This window comes from Acinonyx jubatus, chromosome B3 (genome assembly GCF_027475565.1).
Source record: "Acinonyx jubatus isolate Ajub_Pintada_27869175 chromosome B3, VMU_Ajub_asm_v1.0, whole genome shotgun sequence".
Classification (NCBI taxonomy): domain Eukaryota; kingdom Metazoa; phylum Chordata; class Mammalia; order Carnivora; family Felidae; genus Acinonyx; species Acinonyx jubatus.
Genome location: NC_069386.1, coordinates 28,627,718 through 28,650,317, shown reverse-complemented (window position 1 = coordinate 28,650,317; position 22,600 = coordinate 28,627,718). Strand labels below are relative to the sequence as shown.

The following is a 22,600-nucleotide window of genomic DNA, read 5'->3' as shown; positions in this document are numbered from 1 at the left end:
GTGGTGACTTTTCTTATTAAGACAATACCAATTTGAAAGAAAAATGTTAACTCCAACTCTGGGAGTATTTTAATTAAAGACTTAAAATTAACCTCTAAATTTCCCTTTTTAAGGTTTGGAGTAAAGATGTTTGTAACACTTGGCTATTCTAATTACATAATAGGTTTGGGGGCTATTTGAAATGAATTTAGGACATTGTATCCATTGGTCCTCCTCACCTTTCCTAGCGAACAGGACTTTCCTAGCAGACAGGACTGAGAACCATTGCTGAACTGAAAGTATTCTCCAGAATAAAAATTATCGATTCAAAAAGATCAGCCATAGTGAATCACCTTGACGCATTTCCTCAAATAATTGTGAAATGAAGCAACTCTGAAGTAACCATAAAACAAGGCCAGAAGGGCTCTGAATAAAAGTTTTAAACTCCGATGCCCCGCTCACAGTTGAACGTGAAAAGGGTCTGCCTGGGAGACGTAGACCTTTTCATATCTCGTTCCCAGCGTTTCACCACCTTAAGCCGACGGCCAGTGCTAAGCCGCTCACTGAATGACATCTGTAATAATTTCTGTCCGATAAGGATCAAACATTACCGTGAAGAAAAGATCTGGTTGGAAAAAAAAAGTGGCCTGAATATGTGTCAGAGTCAAAGCTATAGGAAGGTAGGCGGGGCGGGACCAGAAAATAACAAAAGTTTCGGTTTTTTAAAAACACCCTACTTAATGTTCACAACACTCCTTTTTGGAGCCTCACAAAGCTGCTGAGCTATGTGTTTTTACTTCTTTGCAAATCGAAAGAAAATGAAGAGGTCCCCAAAATTAAAAAAATAAATAAATAAATAAAGACGGAAACCACGGCGAACGCGTCCCTGTGCCCTCTGTGCTCCCGCGGGCGCGGGTCCCGGGCGTCTTCCCCACGTCGGGCCGCAGGGGCCGCTGCGGGGCTGGGGCCGCGACCCCGCGGGTCCTGCCCGGGCTCCAGGGCGGGGGGGCCGCCGGCCCCAAAGCCAGCGGGACCCGCTCTCGGGAAACCCCTCCCGCCAGGGCTCGGGCGGCGATCCGGCGCCGGACCCGGGACGCCGCGGCGGCGCGCACACAATGCCGCGAGCCGGGCGGTGCACCGCTCTCCGAAGGCCGAGGGGCTGGGCCCTAGCGCCCGCACGCCCCCTCCGAGACTGCGGCCGGGGCTCCTCCGCGGCCCGAGGCGGGGGAAGGGGCGGGGCGGGGGAGCAGGCAGGTGTCCGCGGCCGGCTCCATCGGCGACCAGCAGTCGCCCGCCCGGGAGCCCCAACCTGGAGAGGAGCTCCCGAATGCCTCTCGCCCAGCGCGTCTTGGGGCGTGAACGCAGAATCCTTGTAGCTGAAAGGAATAATCAAATATTTATAAGATTTCCTGCAAGATGCTTCACAATAGAATATACTTCTTATCTGGTCGGAAATTTGCCAGAAATCCATAAATAATTGAAACAGCTGTGATTAACCTCTCAGAAACCATACCAGAATTCGCAATTAAACATTTAATTGAATGGTGTCGTTTGCCCCCCTCGTCCGGGAGTGGGGGGGGTCGTCTGATTGAGATGAATCCCGGCTCCGCCCGGGTAGGGAGGTTTCGAGAACCGGGCCTTGCAACTCCTCGGTGACTCCCGACCTTCACGGTCTCTGTGCGTCTCGAGTTTAAGGCGCCTTCCGCCCGGCCAGAATGATTGAAGTTCTGACTCCCCTGGGTTTTACGATTAACAAACTCGCCGGGGACTGGGAGGGTGCGGCGCGCAAGTGAGTTCCAATTTGCGGGGACGAGTGCCACCCACTTGTGGCGGGGGCCGCATCCCGGGTCTCCCGAGCTCAGGGGCCACAAGTGGATCAGGCTGGGCCCAGGCGAAAGGCTTATGCTGGGTCCAGCCTGTGAAGCTGACGGTGCGAATGGGCGCGGCTGGGGCAAAAAAGCAACAACTTCATTCGGGAGTCGGAGCCCAGAATTTGAGCCAAATAGGAAAAAGCTGCCAGAAGCCCGGCAGCAGCGACATTTGAGCGCCCAGCGCTGTTACCCAACTGAATTTCCTGCTCCGGGCGGCAGCTCGCCTTCTGGGGAGCTCGACACCCTGGATGCCCAACAGGATGTCGAAGCCACAGCTTCCTGCCGAAATTCCGGAGCCTCTCCCTGGCTCCAGGCACTCGGGGCCTCTGTGACCCCGGACACTGAACCTCGCCCCCGTTGCGCCTAGGTGGGAGCCTCACCTCCCGGCCCAGCCTTTCCTTCCTTCCCCAGCGCAGCTGGGAAAACCACTTGGGTCATTTCTTCCAGAGCTCCTTGCCACCTTTCTAAATTCTTAGGTGTCGATAATCTGAAAAGGGATTACTCCTCACCATCCCTATTCTTCCACTTCTCTCTCCCAGTTCCCACGCCCCCAACCCAGGGGTTCTCCCGCCTTCCGCATTCAAACCACCCCCTTAAATATCCTGTTTGCCAACCGGGAGATTCTCAGCCTTCTTAAACTCCTGCCCCTCCGTTCATTCCCTCACTCAGTCTCCCGCCAGCTGCTGACTTTGAGGAGGTGCCCTGATCACCTAGAAGTCCTGCCTTTCTGGCCCAATTGCTGCGGGGCCCCAAACTTGCTTTATAAATTGAGCCAACCCCAAATCCCCACACAAATCCACATCTGGATCCCAGTGAGTATTTTCTTGTGCCCTTTTCCTCTGCTATTGCTATTCTCAGTCTAACTCCGTTTATCTGCATCGTCCATGCACAGTCTCTCTCAACAAGGTGCTAGTCTGTAATTGGTCACACAATCCTCATTATTGCACTGAATCCCAGTATCTTGAGGAAAGTTTACCTTTACATCAATCAGACCCGTATTTAAAAGCCTCTAATCTTCCCTACATCAGCTTAATAAACTCTGAATTTCCTGCTTGGAACTTCTCTTCAAATAGTTTATTATTCATTCATTGTTTCTTCTCTCCAGCATGCTATTCAGCTAATTCTCTTGCTCTCTCTGGTGACCACTTCTATGGGAAAACACAGCTAACTAAAATGTGTGGCAATGTAGGTCCTCCCCCAGGCAGCAGTGGCAGAATTAACATTTTCTAGAGAACAATCTTAGACAACGTCTCATTTAAACACAATATTTGCAGCTCTGAGCTTTAAGCCATTCCACATTCAAAATTGAAAGGCTGATTTCTGTTCCACAACCCATTAAATATTAAAGTTCGTTGGGAATACTGCCACAGGGACTCTGAATTTCCCAGAATTGTGCAGCCTTTCAATATGTATTAAATTTTGTGGTATAATGGCCATAAACTTTTCCATCTCTGGGAATCCCTCTCCTGCCTCAATTACATAGGGCTATCCAAATTATTAGATAAATCTTCTGGAAAAAAATATTCTAAAGTGAATCTAGTTAAATAACTAACTCCCGTTTTCCACCTATGGCCCCTTTTTATTGAACTTTTTACTACACAATTGGGCATCTCACTCTGAAAGTTCAGTAAGCATAAAATACAACATTTGTAATTGTTACAGGTAATTTAATTTACAAGGAAATCCCGACTGTATTACTGAGCATGTTTAAAGATGACCTGGGAACCAGTAAAACTGATATTTATTAATGTAACCAACCATAGATCTGACACCACACCAGAGACCCATTGTAATAAGGCTTCAAAGTCAAAGCTTTTCTGTGGAAATGATGCACCTTTTTGGGTGGCCAGCAACCAACTACAGAAGAGTGTATAATATTTTACATAGTAATACATACAGATTCAGGCATCCTAATAAATGGTAATCACTTTTATCTGGGTAATGTCCCAATATTCAAAATCTGACACACTCACAGAATAGCAAAAAGGAGAATTAGATTTTTGATCTATGGATAATAAGAGTTTACTGTACTTAGGCAGATGTTTCCGTTTGTAGCATTTGCAGTCTTTCAGGGCGCCTGGGTGGCTCAGTTGGTTAAGCATCTGACTCTTGGTTTCGGTTCAGGTCATGATCTCACGGTTTGTGGATTCGAGCCCTGGGAGCCCTGCGTTGGGAGCTGGCAGAGCCTGCTTGGGATTCTCTCTCTCCCTCTCTTGCTGCCCCTCCCCCACTCGTGCTGTCTCTCTCTCAAAATAAATAAATTTTTAAAAATTAAAAAACTGCAGTCTTTCAAAAGCAAAAATTCAGAGCTAATTAACAACAAACATTAATGAAATTCTTTACTCAAGAAGAACCTGTTACTTCCGTTTTTAAAGTGACAAAACCTAATATTCTGGATTAATCAAAAGTTTTCCAAAGTAAGATTTCTTGGAAGTTTAGCCTGCTATCCAATGGCCAGCCAGTAGGTAAGAGAAAGTAATCTATATTTCTGTTTGGGAAGGAATGGTCTAACTTAAGGGAGCAAAGCCTCAAAGAATCTAACCCTGATTATTAAAACCGTTTCTAGGCACTTGAGAGGTAAAGCTGGTCCTCATTAACCCTATGTATCTCCTCCCTTATCTCTTAAGTCTGCAGCACCATTTCCTAAATCCCGAAGAAAGGGAATGTTCTCTTCAAATTTTGTGCATCACCTTGACTTTGAGGAAGTAAAATATAAATTTGGCTTGAGTTTCCCACCTCCCATTTTCTTTCAATAATTGACAGCTAGTCTTCCAGTTTTCCATTTCTAATGGGGGAGGGGGAGGTGACGGAATCCTGCCCTCAGCTCTGCTGAAAAACCTACAGTGGCCTCTGGCCATCCAAGCAGCCCACAGTTTTAACAGAAGGCACCTACTCTTCTATCCAGAGACCACAGCTGCCGCTCAGACACATTTTCCCTTACCAGACTCTACCTGAGATATCCCCTATTCACGGCATTGCTCTTTCAAAACAAATCCTGGACAAAGAAGGATATGCTTGGGGTCATTTATCTCGAGGGACGAGAAAACGGAAACCCAATGCCAGAGATTCTTCAAGAGTAGTGGATTGACTGGTAGGGTGGCAGTTTCCTGAGTCCACCAAGTGAGGCCTGGTCAGAGGAAAAGAACTGTCCCAGGCTGCCAAAGGGTTAAATATTTGTTAAGGGTAAAACCTGAGCCTCCTGTTTTTTGTGCTTGCCCGGGGGCCTGCTGGAGATTCAGTATCTCTCGGTTATTTCCTGCGATCACTAAAGCCAGTTTTCAAGAAAACAAGTCGCAGGGGTTTGAAATGTCACACCAAGTGACCTGGGCACGGCATATCCAGGGGCCATTCCCAGCCCCCTCCCACCCGGGCTATCCCCCGCCTCCTGCATTTCGGGTCTGGAAAGAAAATAAACCAAGGACACGCCAGACTGGTTCTGGGTGGACTTATTTTCCCGGGCAGCCACGATCCTAGCGGGGGCTTGTTGTGGCTCCTTCAGTGTATCGCTTGCAGGTGATGCCAAACGAAGATAAGGAGCCGCCGCCCGGCCTTCTCCTCTGTCTAGACAGGGGAATTAATAAATGCAGCGAGATTGATCACGTCGCGCATCCACTCTGGGGACAGCGCCGAGGGTGAGCCGTCACAGCCCCCCTGTTCGCCACGGGCCCGCGGGCTCTTTGGTCGACGGCATGGCCCGAGTGGCAGGCGTGCGAGGCGCCCTGGACAGGGGGTTAAAAGAAGCGCCGGAAGGGCCCGAATGCACCGGCCGAAAATGCAGCGAGCGGTGGAGGCTCGGCCTTTAGGGGTGCAGCGGACTGGGTTCTGCTCCAAGAGCAGAGGCAAAGCTGAGGGTACGAGACGCCCTCGCGAGCCTGACCGCAGGCTGGAGTCCGCCGAACTGCCGCTAACCGAGCATCGCAGGTTTCCCGCTCAAACGAGGTTTCCCCCCACTGCCCCGCGGACCTCGGCCTCGAAACGCCCGGGACCGGGGAAGGGTGGTGGGCAGTGCAGACAGAGCGTGGCCTGGAGCAAGGGGCACGCGCCGACTTCCGGGAGGGCCGCCGCGCTTTCTAAAGCGCCAGCCAGGGCCGCCGCGGGGCGCACAGACCCAGCCCCGCCCCCCCCCCCCCCCAGCGCCCAATCCCCGCCGGGCCCGCCCCCCGGCCGCGCGGGAGCCCTGAGGGCAGCGGCGCGCGAGGCGCGGGCACAAGCAGCTGGGCCCACCCCTGGGCACCCGCGGCGGGTTCTGCTCGGCCGCTGTTTCGTTGAAGCAAGCTCCGAGCCCCAACCGGCGCTCGTCCAGCCCTCCCGCTGTGCCCACAGCACACAGCAGCAGCATCGCATCGGGTTATTATTATTTTTTATTAAGATCAAAATATCCATCCCACTGTGAACTGGCTGTTCTTACAATAAATAACAATAACTTACGTTTTGTTCGGCAAAGGCTCACACACTCTGTCCTCCGTCGACTGATAATTTAACACATTTTCAGGAAAGTCTCGTTTCTACTTTTTTCCGGCAATCATGCGCTTTGGGGATTGAGTGTCTGTTCCATTGGATTGTCCCCGCTTAGAGCCCAGGCAAAGCTGCCTGGGAGCGCGGGACCGGCTTGGGGTTGGAGACCGCCTGGGCGAGTTCTGGGGGTGGCCCGGCGCCAGATGGGCCCTGCGCGTTCTCCGCGGGTAGGGGGCGCGGACAGAGCGGCGGCAGCCACGCGGAGCGAGGGAAGAGAAGAGGGCAGAGCTAACTCTAGTAAATCCCAAATTCTGGTTTTGAAAAAATAAAAGTTCTTGGATCAGGGCTCTCCGGTCTGGGGAAAGCAGGTTGCATCCTGGCGCTTTGGGCTGTCCTGACTGCTTCTCTGTCCTCTCTCTTTAAATAACAATAATAATAATTACAAAGGCGAGAGAGTTTTCGGAGCTGGAATGGCCAGAGCATGGGTGAGTCTCATGCAGGGAGCATGCGAGGTCCGCGGGCTGGCGAGGATGGGGTCCCCTCACGTCTCCACAGGACTCGGCACCATGCTGTTGGGGGTGTCCGGGAGCTGCGAGGACAGGGAGGTCACATCGCTGCCGGAGGAGTTGCCTAGCGAGCCAGACTCAGAGAAGGAGACCTGGGGATGCAGAGACACCAGGAAAAGGCAGGTGAAGAGATGCCAGAGCTGGTGCCCCCAGACCGTGTGCTCTGAGTTGAGGGTGTCCCTTAGGTACAAGCCACCAGCTGGGAGCAAGCCCTTCGGGGAAGTGGGCCAGGTCCCCAAGCGCACTCTAGGGTATTAGGGCGAGAGCTGGAGTTGGGTTAATCCCTCTACCTGCCTCTTGAGGGCTTTAATCCAGGGAGACTTGCTTTAGAGCGAATTATGTATGGGCGGAGGTGCAGTTGCAGTCCCCCCCAACGTATGCCCCCTCTCATTGTCTAGACAGGCCCCTGGGAAGTACCCCCTTCCCACCTCCGCCCAACGGCCAAATCCCACCCCTCGGAGTAGTGAGGTCAGGTGGGTAGGGCAGGACCTCACCAGCTGCTGGAAGGCGGGTTGGTCCAAGTCACTCTGGAGGGCAAATTCGCTGAGGGCTTTCCACGGTGGCTGGTACGTCTGCACCTCCACTGCGCTGCCCTGAACAGCACTCTCGTGGCGGATGGGGCTGCCCGCCACGAGGGGCGTCCCGGTCAGTCCTTGGAGGCTCTGAGGGACAAGTGGAAGTGGAGGTGAGGGCCGCTCAAGTTAGGCCTTACCTCTCCCGCCGCCTTTGGCACTGAGGCCGCAGGCATTGGCCCAAGATATGGGTCCTGGTCTGGGGGGAGACGCACATTCCACCGTACCCAGGTGAGCCCTCCCTCCCCAGTTAAGATGCCCCGGACACAGAACCTCCACCATAGTCCAGCCTCAGCGTTGGCAGCCAACAGAACAAAGGGATTTGAGGCCTGTATTCCCATTTTTCAAGAGGAAAAGTCTTCAAACCAAGCCATGCCAAGAGGACACAACCCGCCGGGACTAGCGGGAGATGCATAACCATGCCTCCTGCGGCTTGGAGCTGTGCCAGCTCAGGTCTGCCGCTGGAACAAGGAGGAGACCCGACATCAGGTACAATAATTATTGAGCCTTAATCCCCAAGGTAAGCCTTTCTCTGAACGCACAAACAAACGCTTTTGGAGAGTCCAGTTGCCCCTGGATGTCCCCAGAGCCCGCCCTGAAAAGGGCACCCAGATGCTGCCGCGAGAACTCGAGGCCCCACCTGACCCGCTCCTCCGCTGCACGGTCCCTCACCGTCTTGTCGTTGTGTTGCTGCTGCTGCAGCTGCTTCATGAGGATGGATTTCTTCTTGTCTTTGCAGCGCTTGTTCTGGAACCAGACGCGGATGACCCGTGGGCTCAGGCCCGTCATCTCCACCAGCTGCTCCTTCATGAGCGCGTCGGGCCGCGGGTTGGCGGCATAGCACGTCCGCAGAGTGTGCAGCTGCTTCTCGTTGAGCACCGTCCGCACGCGGGTTGTCTTCTCCGTCTGTTTGTGCACGTGCGGGCGCAGTGAGGGCTGCCGGCCCGACGCGGGGTCTGCGAGGACAGGCGGACAAGACGTGAGAGAGGGGCCGCCACCCGCCTGCCCCGTGCCCCACCTTGCGGCGGATGAGCCCTCCGAGGCTCTATTTCGTTCCTTTTTCAATTCCGTTGATTTCGTTTTATTGTTCGTCTCCCTTTCCAATTGTTCGCCCTACCCCGAGGGAGCTCTGCATTTTCTGTCCCTTCCCTAGTTCCCCGATCGGGCTGCCCCGCAGCGCTGTCCCCGGAGCTCCATCAGGGCGTGGGAGTCCTGCGCTACGCCGGCTGCGGGAGCCGGGTGGCCGCTCCCGGCTGTGCCTCCTCCACTTACCCGACCCTAGGAATGCCCGTTTGGGCCCTGCGGGACGAAGGAGGCCCTCCGGAAGAAGTCGGAGTTTCAGAGGAAGAAGAAGGAGGAGCTCCCGGGACTCTGAGGGGGAAGGGGACCGACAGGGGCCCAGAGCGCCGCGCAGCTTTGGGGTTAGGGGGCTTGTCTCCCGCTCTTGGGGGCCTGCGAGAGCCATTCCTCCTCGTGCAGAGACCACTGGGACAAGGCCGCGAAGACCCAGCCTGGGGTGCGGACGGTCCTCAAGGGACCAAACGTTCTTCACTGCCAGCTCTCCAGCCTCAGCTCTCGGGTCTCCTTGTTCAAGGCTCCAGCTTCCCTGGCCCGGCGCAGCTCACCCTCCCGGCCCGAGCGCAGTGGCTAGCATTCTCGCTTGGCTTTGGGAACTCTCAACCCCGGGTAAATAGCGCCTGACCCCCGCGCCGGCAGCCTGAAACCCGTAACACACAAAAGGGAGTACCTCTGAGACCCGAAATCCGGTGCACTCAACACCAGCTTCATCCTGTTTCACACCCCCATCCAAACTAGGTCCACACACCCATGGATATATGCTGCACTGTTTCAATTTATATCCTCCTTCAGGCATTTCTAGGTCTGAATAAATATTTACAAATAGTCCATCCAGCTCAATTTCCTCATTCTATAGGAGAGGCAAGAGAGGACCAGAGAGGGGAGGAGCACTACAAGACCACAGAGCACCCAGAGGCTCAGCCAGATCTGGAGATTGGTGCTTCAGGTCTGTGGCTGCCCAGCCTGGGGGCACCATCCTGCCCACTAACCACACACTCAGACCCCATCTCTGGGAAGCTCCTGATTAGCACCCAGGGCATCATCCCTTGAAATGTTTTCTATGACCTCAAGTCCACTGTGCCACCACACCCTCCCCACGGAAGAAGCACTCTGCTAAGTTGTTCATCAAACTGGGTCTCAAAACACAAATACAGACACCGGCTCTTTGTTGGGGCGGCTGGCCTGCTAGTTGGCGGAGCCCAGGCCCCGTTCTGGGATGGGAGATGTATTCCTTACACACATACCCCCAGGCAAACCTAGCTTTCCTCTCTGGCAGTAACACATAGTGCTTGTAATTCCCCAGACAAGTTTCCCAGACAGGCACTGCTAAGATTCTGTTGTCATTCACGCTCCTACTCCTGGCAGACCGTCCCACATATTCCTGATCATGGAGAACACAATTTTCGACAATTCCCCGCATGCTCACACACTCCTACACACAATCCCTGTTCATGTTGATCCACAAACGATTCCCCCCCCACACACACACTCTCCTGTGTTCCTAGCCACAGATCTGCACTCACACAGAAACACACAATCCTGGCAAACGGAACCGCGCACGAGTGACAACTTTTCGTCCGAGCACAAGCACTCCGGTAACACACACTCGCACGTGCACTCACAACAGCGCAGGGGGCGCCGGGCCCCGCGCGCGGCTTACCTGGCAGATGCAGGCCGCGGGCGCCGGGGAGCGGGCCGGGGCTGCGCGGGCTGCCGGCCGCGGCGCGCTCCAGCAGGAGGCCGTGGTCGGCGCGGCAGAGCAGCTCGTGCTCCCGCAGCGAGAACTCGTCGCCGGGCAGCAGCTGGCGGCTGCACACGGAGCAGCGGAAGCACTCGATGTGATACACGCTGTCCCGCGCCCTCATCACCAGATCGCTGCTGCTGAAGCCCACCTGGCACTTGGCGCACTTGATGCCGAACAGCCTGCGGGCCCAAGGCGCGGTCTGTGTCAGCGAGGGGCCTGAGGCCCGCCTCGCCTCCCGGTCTGCGACCGGCTCCGGGCACGCGGGCCCAGGACGCTTTGTGGCCCACAGGGAGCTTGCGGGGACCGACCCTTGGGGAGTTCGCAGGCCCAGACGCTCACGGCGGCACACGTTCGGAGTAGGAGTGGCCTTCTCTCCAGGCTGGGGAGCGCAGACAAGCCGCCACCCCCAGCCCCAGCCCCAGCAGGCGGTAGCTGAGCCCCGGCTCTCGCCGGCCTCACCTGACATAGTCCCGCTTGCAATAGGTCTTCCCGTCTCTCACGAAGCACGTGCACGTCTCGTCCAGGTACTGGCTGCACTCGGCGCACTTGAGGCAGGCGGCATGCCACTCCAGGTCGGGCGACACCCGCAGGATAAACTGGTCGTGGATCTGACTCCCGCAGCCCACGCACATGGCCGTCCCGGGCTTCTCTGCCAGGGAAGGGCGCGGGACCCGCGTCAGGCCAGGCTCTCCGGACCCGGTCTGGGCCTCGGCCACGCCAACCCCAACCCAACCCAACCCGCTCGCTCCCTCGTTCCCTTTCAAGAATTGCGACTACAAGAAGGAAGTGGGCTTTCTAAACGTCCAAACAATTGGAAACGAAAAAACAAAACCTTCTGAATTTGCGGAGGCTTTTTGTCTCTTCTCCACCCCCAATTTTTTTTCCGCTACTACATTCATTTGGACACAGTCATTTTATTGATATATCTTGTAACTAAAAGCTAATACGTAGGGGGGGAAGAAAGAATAAAAAGACATTTAAGCACTGCGGACGCCACCGCATCAATACTGAACGGTGATGTTCCGGCATTTCCGTCCACACACTCCCTCTTACAGCGACTCCCTCCAATCCCAACACAGACACATCAGCTTTCATCGGAGTCTCCTCTCATCCTCTCTGACATTTCTTAAATATCCCATATCAAGCTAGAGAAATCTGCCTTCTTGGAAAGGCCAAAAAGGACATGCAAGCAAGCAAAAGAGCCCATATTCCCCAATCAAACCTAGTTGCCCTAGCGCAAAACAGAAGCAGATTTCACAACCTGAGGTCAGCCTAGCAGCCTAACATTGAGAAAGAATGTTTAATTGTAAATTAAAACAACAGGATTCCAAAGGACAAGTGGCCTGCAGGAGAAATGCATTCGTTTTGGTTTTTTTTCTCTCCCAGTGTCCTGTCAAATAGAAGCCACTTGTAGAATCCGCTAAACATTCTTCTGCATTAGAAATAATGCATATTGAACACATACACATACACACCCACATACAGAGAGAAAGACTTACTCTTGGAATGATCCCCCATAGCACCCAGAAAAGGATAATGAAAAATAATATCCACCATGCAGAAAAGAGATGTGCGCAAAGTGTGCGGGCAGGGGCAGAAGGACGAGGGTCGCGCGCCCAGCCTCGGCTCTTTGGTAACTAACTCCTCCTGCCCCGCTGAGTTGAAGGAGCGATTCCGCACCGGCCCGCACGCAGCATGACGTCAGCACGCACTCGCCCGGGGCCGGAGCTGGGGGCGGGACCTGTGGCGTCACGAAGCTTCCCCAGAACCTCGGGGGATGCGGGGGAAGTAATGGGGACCTGGGGGCTGTAGGGCGGGGTGGCTTGGGTGGAAGGCGAGGGTGACGGGGGATTGGCTGCAAGGAAATGGACAAACCCTGATTGGCCCGGAGTGAACAATGGAGCGCAGCCCCCTCGTCCGAAATCTACAAGGATCCTCTCTCCGGCCCCCGGTCGGGCTATCCCTGCTGGACTTTGCGTCACCGCCGAGCTGGCTCCGCGGCCGCCACAGCTCTGAGCTTCCTCATGGATTTGCCGGGCAGTCTCCGCAGGCGTGCCCGAGCGGGGTGATGGATACCTGGGGAGGGGGTGGGGACGGGGGGGGGGGAGGCCTCTCCTTTAAATGCTCCCTACTTTCACAAATAAAAAAATTTAAAAATCCACTCTTTTGGAACGAGAGCTAGGAGAAAGGGAGGTCTGTTTGGACATAACCATCACCGTCCAGCCGATCACCTTTCTCCTCTCGTGTGCCTTTGTCCTCAGGGTACAAGCTAGAGAGAGAAGTTAGGGAACGACCACTGGCGTTGGATAAACTCTTTTTAGACTTCCCCCATCCGCCCGCCTGTGGAAAACTTCTCCAAGTTGGAGCATTAGATGGGTAGCGCCAGAACGCAGAATTCGAAGACGCTTGTCGGATCCTGATTCGAGCCTTGACTTGCATTTGGAGGTTTGGCGGGGTGTGTGTGTGTAAGGGGGGGGGGTAATTTAACACGGGCTCCCCTCATCTTTTCCCCACCCGAATAGCACAGCTCCTTCTAGGAACAATGCTGGGGTCGAATGTATGTCCTACTTCCCAAATAAGCGATTTTTATAAGCTCTTCTGTTTGATTTCACAAACCAACTGCAACGCAAATAATCAGAAACAAATGTAGCGCGCGGGGTAATTTACTATCTGTGCACTGGTTTGTCGGTCCTTAGAAAACCCAAGACTTTGGAGCAGAATCCAAGCATTTCTTTCTTTCAAAGAAATCGCTGTGGGTTTTGTTTGAAAGGGTTCAAAGACTGGCCCATGAATTATAAATAACATATATCTAACCATGGTGGCTGTTGTTTTCCCTTTAAAAGGTGTACCAAGAACTTGGTGCGCGCCTTGGGGTAAAATGTCAGACCCTGGCCCTGGTGCCCGCGGACGGGTCGGCCTGAGGGTGCGGTCGAGCGCTGCGGCCTTTCTACTAAAAATCTAAGTCTGTTTGGCCTCAAGCTCTCGGTTGCTCTCTGGGAAAGGGGTGCAGCCAAGGGTGCAGGGAGAGACTTTGCGGAGAGTTCGGGCTAGGCCCTCCATACACACCAAACTCGCTACTTGACAATGGTCCACGCACAGCCAGAGAGCGCCCACCCGCCGCCCCCGAGCTGTGTCTAGTGCTTCACGCCGGCAGTCCCGTCGTCCCGCAAGGCTTTCGATCACCGCCACTACCTTTGAAACATCTTGTCACCAGTCTGGTTCTTCCGCACGTAAGGTTCGATCGCTCTGCTGACAAGCCATTTCTTGCGTCTTTGGCTACTAGCTCCCACAAAGGGCGCTCACCCTGGGTGTGTACGGAGCAGGTCGGGGATGAGGAGGATGATGCGTTTGAATATGTTTTTGTAAATAAATGGCGTTGAGGAGCCAGGGGAAGGGCAATCTGCGCTTGTATCCTCACCAGGCTACTCTGTGACCTAATGCATGTTATTTTACTTCTCTGTCCCTCAGTTTCCTCATGTGTAAAATGGGGGATAAAATAGTAGCTATCTCTACTATTGTAAGAATTAAACGATTCTCTGGAAAAGGCTTAGAATGACACTTGACGTATACTAAGTGTGCAATACGTATTAACTGTGATAATTATCATTATGGCTATATCTTTGTGTTGGGAGCCTCTGTGTATGCTGTGTCTTTCCTGCATGGGTGCCTGTGTGTGGAGGGGAGGTCTAAATATGTCTGTGTGTATATCATCTGAAGATTTCTTTGTATATCTCACTGTGCATTTGCTCTGTGTGTCTGCTGTGGGGTGGAAAATCAAAAAGTGTGGCTTGAGTGTAGTTTGCATATAGGTGATGTCTGTGTACCTGGGTATGCAGTCCTGAAATGGGGGCATGAGGTGAGCATATTGGTGAGCTAGGCTGTGTGCCTGGGCCATGAGCTTCCTCCTTAGGCCACTCTAAGCCTCTCCTGGTTTCCAGCATCTGGCCAGGAGCAAGTGACTAGTCAATAACTCAAGTTTGAAGGCCACCAGGAGAGGATGCCTCCAGCAGAATCTTAGGCCTGGACTTTAACCCTCTTCTGCCAAGAAGAGAAATTTATCACCACCTGGAAAAAAACAATCTTTGAGGCCATCTTAGGGGGAGGGGAGAAATAGCCACCTCTGCTAGAATGCCAGGAAGCCAAGTCAAGAATTAATATTTGTTCAGACCCTACCAAGTGCAAATCCCCTGTTATTAGCCTACCAAATCATGTTATGACATGGGCAATATTAGACTCATTCAATCCCCAAGGAAACTGAGGCTTCCTGAGCAGACACGACTGTTTCCAGTCACAGGGTAAGTCAGAGCTGACATTCAAAGCCAGGTCTGCCTGGTTCCATCTCCCTTGCTTCTTTCAATGTGGCCGCTGAAGACCCACAGAGGTATGGTTCTACCACTCACCCCCTTCACCTCTCTGGAGCTGTAAAGCCAGCAACCTGTTTCAGGGTCCCTCAGTGTGGGTCTCCTGGGTCATAGCCACCCCTGGGAGACCAACGCAAGTGTGGGAGAAGAGAAAACAGCCTGGCACAGCCAGGGCACCATTGACCTGGCCCTGGTAAGGCTGTGCCTAACCCTGGCACAGCCACAGGGCACCATTGACCTGGCCCTGCCCTTGTTCTCTGCCTCCTGGCGGCTCCCGGGGTGCCCTTCTAGGGGAGGCAGGGGCCACAACACTCTGCACATCCCAGGCTACCACAGGCAGGAGACCTGGATGCCTGCTTTGCTGGGCTCTGGAACACTGTCTTCCCTTAGTAGAAATAGCAGTTTGAGGTCCGTAGCTCTTCATTATCCCATAAAACTAGCCCCAGCTGTGACCCTCCTCCTGGGAAGATTTCAGAAGCACAGAGAAGTCCCCTGAATTCCATCTCCCCAAATCTCCTCACCCCATCACTGCTGCCTAAAACTCTGCTCACAGTTCCACTAAAAGGTCAGCTTACTGTGCAAAGATCCTTAAGAAAGAACAGAATAACAGGTGGTCATTCATACTACAGTGATAGTGGCTCTTTCCCTGGGAACGAGACCTGAGAGAAGGAGCAGGAAAGCACAAGGCCCCAGGGTTGGGAGGTGGGTCACCAAAGCAGGCCAGCTGGCAAAAAAACCACTTTTATTATTTTACAGTTTTGCTTAGTCAGTCCTCCCATCCTTCCTTTTCTTCCTTTTCTTCTACAGTCTAGAACTGGAAAGCTGGAAGAGCCTTTAGAGCCTCTCTCTTCCAGGTCTGTGTTTGACAGAGAAGAAACAGACCACTGGAGAAGGTGGTCATCCTCTCTCTGACTGTCCATGAAAGGACAGATCCTGCTTGGGGCGCCCAGACAGCTCCCCCACATGCACACACACACACACACACACACGAACACATGTGCACATGTGCATGTATATATGCACACACACATGCACACATGCATGCCCACACATGCACACACATACACACATGCATGCATGCACATGCACACATATGTGCACATACATGCACACACATACTGGACTTCCTTCCCCACTAACTGTCTTCCAGATCTTACCCACTCAAGAGACCCTCATCTGCATAAAGATGTTTTGTCTCCTTGTTTCCATGGAATCACACACATGGGGAGGAATACTGGGTATAACCTACATCTTCAACAGCAGCATCATAATAGCTATCATATCGGCCTCTTGCTTGGGGCCCCCTTCACACACATGGCTGCCCTTATACTCACACTTCTAGAAAGAAGTTACTATTGTTTAAATTATCCCTACTTCACAGATGAGGAAACTGAGGCTTGGAGAGGTTAAGTAATTGGTCCCAGGTTACAAAGCTGGCGGAGCCTTTGAACCAGCCTCTCTGCCTCCAGATCCTGCTTATGGAATCATTACACCATCTTGCTTCCTGATCATTCACAAAGGGGATGCCACAGGAATGATGCCCACCCAACACAAAGGAAATTGATGCCAGTGAAAAGGGCATTAATCTCTACCATGAGTATCAGAAAGGAAACCGAAGCCCAGAGACCTTGCACCCAGCATGTGAGTGACAGAGATGGAGCTGGAAGCCAGGGTTCTTCCTGCTAGCATCCCTGGGGATGGGGTTCTACCCTTGCCCATCTGAGGACCAGCCCACCTGGCCCTGCCATGGCCGTAGGCCTCTACTTTTCTCCCAAGGCAGTTGGAGATGTGTAGAACAGGAAAAAGAGGCCTCAGCATTCACATCATCACCCACCATCCAGTTCTGAGAACTCAGCTTTGGTGTGGCAGTTGGGCACCAAGCTTCAGAGAAAGCAACTAAGACCTGAGAAAAGGAAGAAACTTGACAAGACTCTAGGCCTTCTGACAGGCAAACCTGTGCTCTCATCTGAGGCTCTATCACCTGCCTCCCACTGACTTCCTTTGAGCAAACAGCCACCCAATGGCACTGCTGGGCCCCTCCCTTCTCCTGAACCCTTTCTAGCTTCCCTGAGCACTTGCGGCAGGCTGAGTCCTGGGCTAAGTTATTGCAGACCATATCATTTAACACCCAGGTTGTCCATGAAGCCAACCCTGCCTCTAAGGCATTGAGGTAGGTTTTATAGTCATCTTTCAGCAGCTCAGAAATGAATAAACCGGTAACTGTCACATGTTAAAACAACTAGTAAGAGGTGGTACTGAGACTCAAACCCATGCCCTCGCTAGTCCATGAGACTAGTTATAAACTTGTGCTTTTGAGTCTGCCCCAGATGGGACAGTGGACATGTGTCAAAGTCATTCTGTATTAAGAAAACCATGGTCTATATCACTCTTTTCCTTGGGAGATCAATAGATAATTATAGAGGATGAGGAAAATGAACCCTTTTTAAAAACATAAGGGAGCTTTGTTTCTTTCCAAATCACACCCTGAAGGCAGCTTCAGGGAGAACCACCAGCTCTAGATTTTCAGGGAGAAGGCCAGGGGAAGGAGTTGTGCTTGGCAGTTTGGGGAAAAGTTGCATATTTCCTATCTTTCCAGAAGGGGGAACCCTCGCCACCTTGGCATGGCCTGGGAGTGCTTCTGAGCAGTCTGGCCCAGCACACTGGTGTTCCTGTCTTCTGCCGGCCCACATCCTCATGGGGCCTCCCTTCTAGTCACTTAGAACGAATCCCTCCCCTTACTGAGATCCAGGTAGTGGGTAAAATGAGAAAGAAAAGAAGGGAAGGAAAAAGGGAGAGACTGAGCTCCAAAGAGAAATAGATTCACCAAAGCAGGATCAGATGGTGGTTTTGCAGCGAGGCCAGCCTTTTGCAAATGGGCCAGGCTTCAGGCTGGGGCCCTGGATGGACAGGGTGTGCTTCACTGAAACAGATAACAGGTAGAAAAGAGAGGAAGATAATGGTAAGTGACAAAGAGTCTCTCCTTTGACCAAACTCCAGGTGGGCTCCTCTGAGCCCTTTTTCGACTAGGTCTCAACCTTGAACAAAACACTGACATGGGTTCTGACAGCTCAAGGCTATATCCACAGGACCACCCTACCTGCCCACCCCCCCACCCCCACTCCCTAAATGCCTTCCTAAGAAAACTCAAGGCTGTCAAGAGAATTTACTGTTTGTTTCTGTCAACATCTGAAGATAGGGCCCTTGTCTCCCAGCCTCTTTGGGAGGGAAGAACCTACCTTGGATAAGCAGTTAGCAAACCCACATGGGTTTCTCCTGAACCAACCCCTACTTCCTGCTTTTTGTACTTTTTGAATTCTCTGACTCTCCTGAACCCCCGTCCCCTCCCCTCCCTATTCCCTCATTCTCCCTTTAAAACAGCCAGTCACCTCTGTACAAGTCAAAGTTGAGTTCAGTGCACATGGGACTCTGCCCTGTTACTATACTATATTTCTGACTAAAATCAGTCCTTGCCACTGTACCTAGTGTCCGGCTTTGTTTACCTTTGACTAGAGGTCAGCACCGTGACCTAGACTATAACAGGAACACAAAGGAGGGACCTAGAATAGAATGGTTGGAAAGTCTTCCTGGAGCCCATGGCATCTCATCTGAGCCCTGTAGGATGAGTATGATTCTTCCAGACCAAAAAGGAGAAAGGAAGAGGGAACGGTTTTGCAGAGAGAAGAAGGAGGTGTGTGAGTCATGTGCATTTTGGGGGAAATGTGAACCTGGAGTCAGGAATGATTTGGGCAGTGGCGCACACCATCCACAGCAGGTCCAGGTAGCTGGGCTGTCACAGAGGAGACAGATGACAAAAGACTGAAAGAGAAGTTTGGGTTAGACTGCAGGAAGCCTCAAATGCCAGGCTGAGGAATTCTGATGGCATTCTTTCGGCGAAGGAGAACTGTGATCCTGATGTAAAGAAATTCAGATGCGGAAATGGCATGAACATAGCTGTTCTGTGGAAAGATGAACACATGGATGAATCAAGCAAGGCAGGAAATAAACGGGACACAAGTCAGGAAGGTGTGGGAGGAAGTGAAGGAAGAAGATGTGCTTGTGGACTTTGGGCCAGCCCCTCTCTCTCCTTAGAAATGGACAGGCTAGGAGAAAGCCTGATTTGGAAGACGGGTGGATAGTGACCAGTCAATCTCAACCATTTACATGGGGCAACGGGAAGAATCTCTATATGTAATCCTGAGGAAAGTGGAAAAGAATATCACTGCCTTGTAACTTACTTGCTAAAGATATTGAAAAAATATATCTGGGTTCAGATCCAGACCAGCATCATAGGGAACAATCCTATATTGTGAATTGTATCTTCCTGGGGTGGGAGTAGACTTCAGGTTTTTTCTGCTGTGCTATTCTGGGCCAGTGCCCTGAAGTCAGTGAATGTAGGCATAGAATCATATTTGCCCTGACTCATGTGGTCCTAGCATTTTCCTTTAGCAGTATTTCTAGATTCAAATTAGAGGAAGTGTCAGCTATCTGCTTGACTTGAACTTTAGTGATGCCTATTTTTCATTTTATTTCCCCAGCAGGAAAACTGAATATTGTAATAGGCTCCTCCCACTGCATGGATGTGGGTGTTTAGGTTTTGCAGACTTTGGGACCCACTTCCAGCCCCCTTACCAATCATAGATGCTTGCCTTTTATGATACTAAAACAAATGGATAATCATTTATTGTATGCCCTCAAATGTGAGGATGCCTCTTCACAAAGCTATTGTCATAACCTTTAAAGGTTTTGAAGGATGTCTTTTATTCTCTCCAACACACATTCATAAGACGCTAAATACATGTGTTTTTTTTTCTCAGACCACAGACTTTTCAAAGACCACAGACTTATGTCTTATTTTGTCTCTTTGTCACCTTAAAATAAACTAGGAATTATAAATGACACCAAATATTTGGCTATTGTCAAAGCCCATCTAGCAACGATTTTTCAAAAGAACACAGATAAGATCCTCTTTCACTGGAAAACATCTTCTGAAGGCTAGAGTTACCAGCAAATTCCAAAAATAGATAAAAAATGAGATAATAGAATCTGGGTTGTCACCTCTTGTCCAATGGGATTATCTGATGTCTAATCATGGACAGATTGTGATTAATGTGATTGTGGATGGGGCATTAATCCGATTCAGGAGGGAATCAAGTCAGATTTTCATCTGCTCCAAATGTGTAATTGGTTTGGAGGCAGCAGCAAAGCAGCTTGTACCAGATTTTGCCGCATCACGGTGATGAGGTCTATTTTGATCAGCTTGAGTTATGGGCAATATAAATTATTTATAGCCACTTAGACATGCCTTATACTTGTAAAGACCTTCAAAACAAAATAACATTCCTCTTGCTATTGTAGGAATCTCATTCAGCTGAATCTTGAAGCCCATAGCTTGTAAAAAGCAAGGGAGAGAAAAGATTATAGGCCAGTAGGCTCATCATCAAGTACTGACTGAACATTACAAGGAACCAGAGGTTGAACCAGACTATAGAGGAGGCCAACTGTTGCATACAGAATGGTCTTGGCCCAAAAGGATTTTGCTGTAGCTGAGAAGAGAGACCCAGACTCGGGAAAGCACAAGCATCCACAGAAAGCAGTATGTGGTGAAGCTCATTCAAGCTGAGCATAAAGCAGAATTCCTTCTGAACTAGGCAAGTTTCATGAAAGTGGTGGGATTTGAGCTGGGTCTGTAAAGGAGAGAAAGCTTCCACTGTAGCCTGTGAGTGAGGAGGGAAAGTGCTGGGGGCAAAAGCTGGCATGCACATGAACACTGGGTACAAGGAAGGATGGTCTGGGTGGCGGGAAGGGGAGGTACTATTATTTATTGAGCAGTTACTATGTGCTATGGATGGTTCTTTATTCATCTCCTTCATTCCTCGTGTATCAGCAGGGTGCTTTGGGCTAATAGAAAGCCCAGTTAAAAGTAATACCATAAACAGGAAATGAGCGGGCTCAAACAACAAACACAGAGGTAGGGCAGACTGTACAGTTGGATGACCCAGGGCTTCAAAGGTGTCATCAGCAGGTTTTTTTCTGTTTCCCTGTTCTAGTGTCAAGAGACTCAGCTCCATCCTAGGGATGGTTCTTATGGTCACAGAATGGCTGCCAGAATACCTGGGACCATATACCTCCTTGTCTGTGACCAGCAGGAGAAGCTGGCTTTCTGGGGCTCTCACCAAAGGTCAAGAAAGCTTCTTTTCAGAATCTCCCAGAAAACCCATTTTCTGTTTGACCCAAACTGGCTTAGATATGCCTATTCCTGATCCAATAACTGATAAGGAGTCAGACTCCTTTGTTGGCTTAGACTAACTAGTACAGGCACATACACACCACCACTGGTATGCTGATAAATGTTTAAGCAGAACTGGCTCTCTAGGAGCACCTGGGTGGCTCACTCAGTTGAGTGTCCAAGTTTGGCTCAGGTCATGATCTCTCAGTTCATTAGTTCAAGTCCCACATAGGGCTTTCTGCTGTCAGCCTGTCAGCAGACAGCCTCTGTCCCCACTCTCTGTGCCCCTCTCCTGCCTGTGCACTCCCAAAAATACATAAATATTAAAAAAAAAACAACAACTGGCTCTCTAGGAAAGAACTTGTACATATATATATGAGTATTATAAATTTATTTATACAAAGAAGTATAGCAAAGAATTTACAAATAATAATAAAATATGCAATACGCTGTACTGTAAATTCCATATAGCCAATTGATTCTTATAGAATGCTTTCAATGATTTTCACCAAACTTTTGCTAACTTATGATTGCATAATTAAGTAAGTAAATATCTTTCTATAACCTAGCAATAAACAATTATAAAAATATACTACAATTAATTTTTTTGAGAGAGGGGTAGAGAATGAAAGAGAGAGAATCTTAAGCAGGCTCCACACCCAGCATGGAGCCCGATGTGGGGTTAGATTTCATGACCCCGAGGTCATGACCTGAGCTGGAATCAAGAGTCAGACGCTTAACCAACTGAGCCACCCAGGCACCCCTACAATTAATATATTTTACATGAAAATGTTTAAAACCCTGGTGCTAAGTCAACAGGAAATGTAAAAAGTTTATTGAAGAAAACTTTCTTGACTAGGGCCAGGTGGAAAAAAAAAAAACAAAAAACCAAAACACATAGAGTACCAAAATATGGTGCAGTATACCATTATTTATATGATGTCAATTTTGCTCCAATTAATCTATAAATGTATAAATCTATAAATGTAATTTGGCATGCCACAAATATAATTAAATTGCCAATGGAATTTGACATAATAATTCTAAAGATAAAATGAAAAAAGAAGTGTGTGAGAATAGTGAGGAAAGTTTATAAAAGAAGAGAAATGAGGGGTGTTTCTCCCTACTAGATATTCAAATGCATTATAAAGTTCTAATAATGAAAACAGTTTTATATTAAAGCAGAACTTGGCAGATTAAAAAAAATTAATGTTTACTTATTTTTGAGAGAAAAGGACAGAGCATGAGTAGGAGAGGGGCAGAGAGAGAGGGAGACACAGAATCTGAAGCAGGCTCCAGGCTCTGAGCTGTTAGCACAAAGGCTGACAATGGGGCTCAAACCCACAAGTGGAGAGACCATGACCTGAGCTGAAGTCAGACGCTTAACCTACTGAGCCACCTAGGTGCCTCAGAGATAGCAGGCAGATTTAATATAACGTATTGAAAAGACCAAAATCAAACTTTTGGTTTGATATGATTCCGGAGAAAGGCAAACAATTTTCAGTATATATTATTGGTACATTTGAAAAAATTAAGTCAGACCTCTCTGCACCACATCATTTACCAGAACCTTTTTCAGATGGATTAAAAATTTAAATGTAATGGCAAAAACACAAAGATACTAGACTAAAATATATGTGACTCTTCCTGTAACCTTGGGATGAGGATGGGCCTTCCTAGTGGCACAATAAAGGTAGAGTCCAGGTGGGAAAGACCAATGGATTTGACCACATAATACTGCAATGATTG

The 22,600-nt window shown here is 50.5% G+C and overlaps 1 protein-coding gene across 2 annotated transcripts; it reads right to left on the bottom strand.

Annotated features, from left to right (window-relative positions):
* Positions 1–6,227: 6,227 nt before the first annotated feature.
* Positions 6,228–11,920, bottom strand: ISL2 (ISL LIM homeobox 2). Of its 2 annotated transcripts, XM_027067835.2 has the most exons (6): positions 11,764–11,920; positions 10,724–10,913; positions 10,181–10,443; positions 8,116–8,399; positions 7,366–7,533; positions 6,228–6,963 (listed from the first exon to the last, which is right to left on the bottom strand). In XM_027067835.2, exons 1-6 carry the CDS (start codon positions 11,819–11,821, stop codon positions 6,847–6,849), a joined length of 1,080 nt encoding a protein of 359 aa, XP_026923636.1. In that variant the 5' UTR covers positions 11,822–11,920; the 3' UTR covers positions 6,228–6,846. The 2 variants fall into 2 exon arrangements, with proteins under 2 accessions (XP_026923636.1, XP_053081106.1); XM_053225131.1 differs by having other exon boundaries at positions 10,724–11,920.
* Between the last annotated feature and the right edge of the window lie 10,680 nt (positions 11,921–22,600).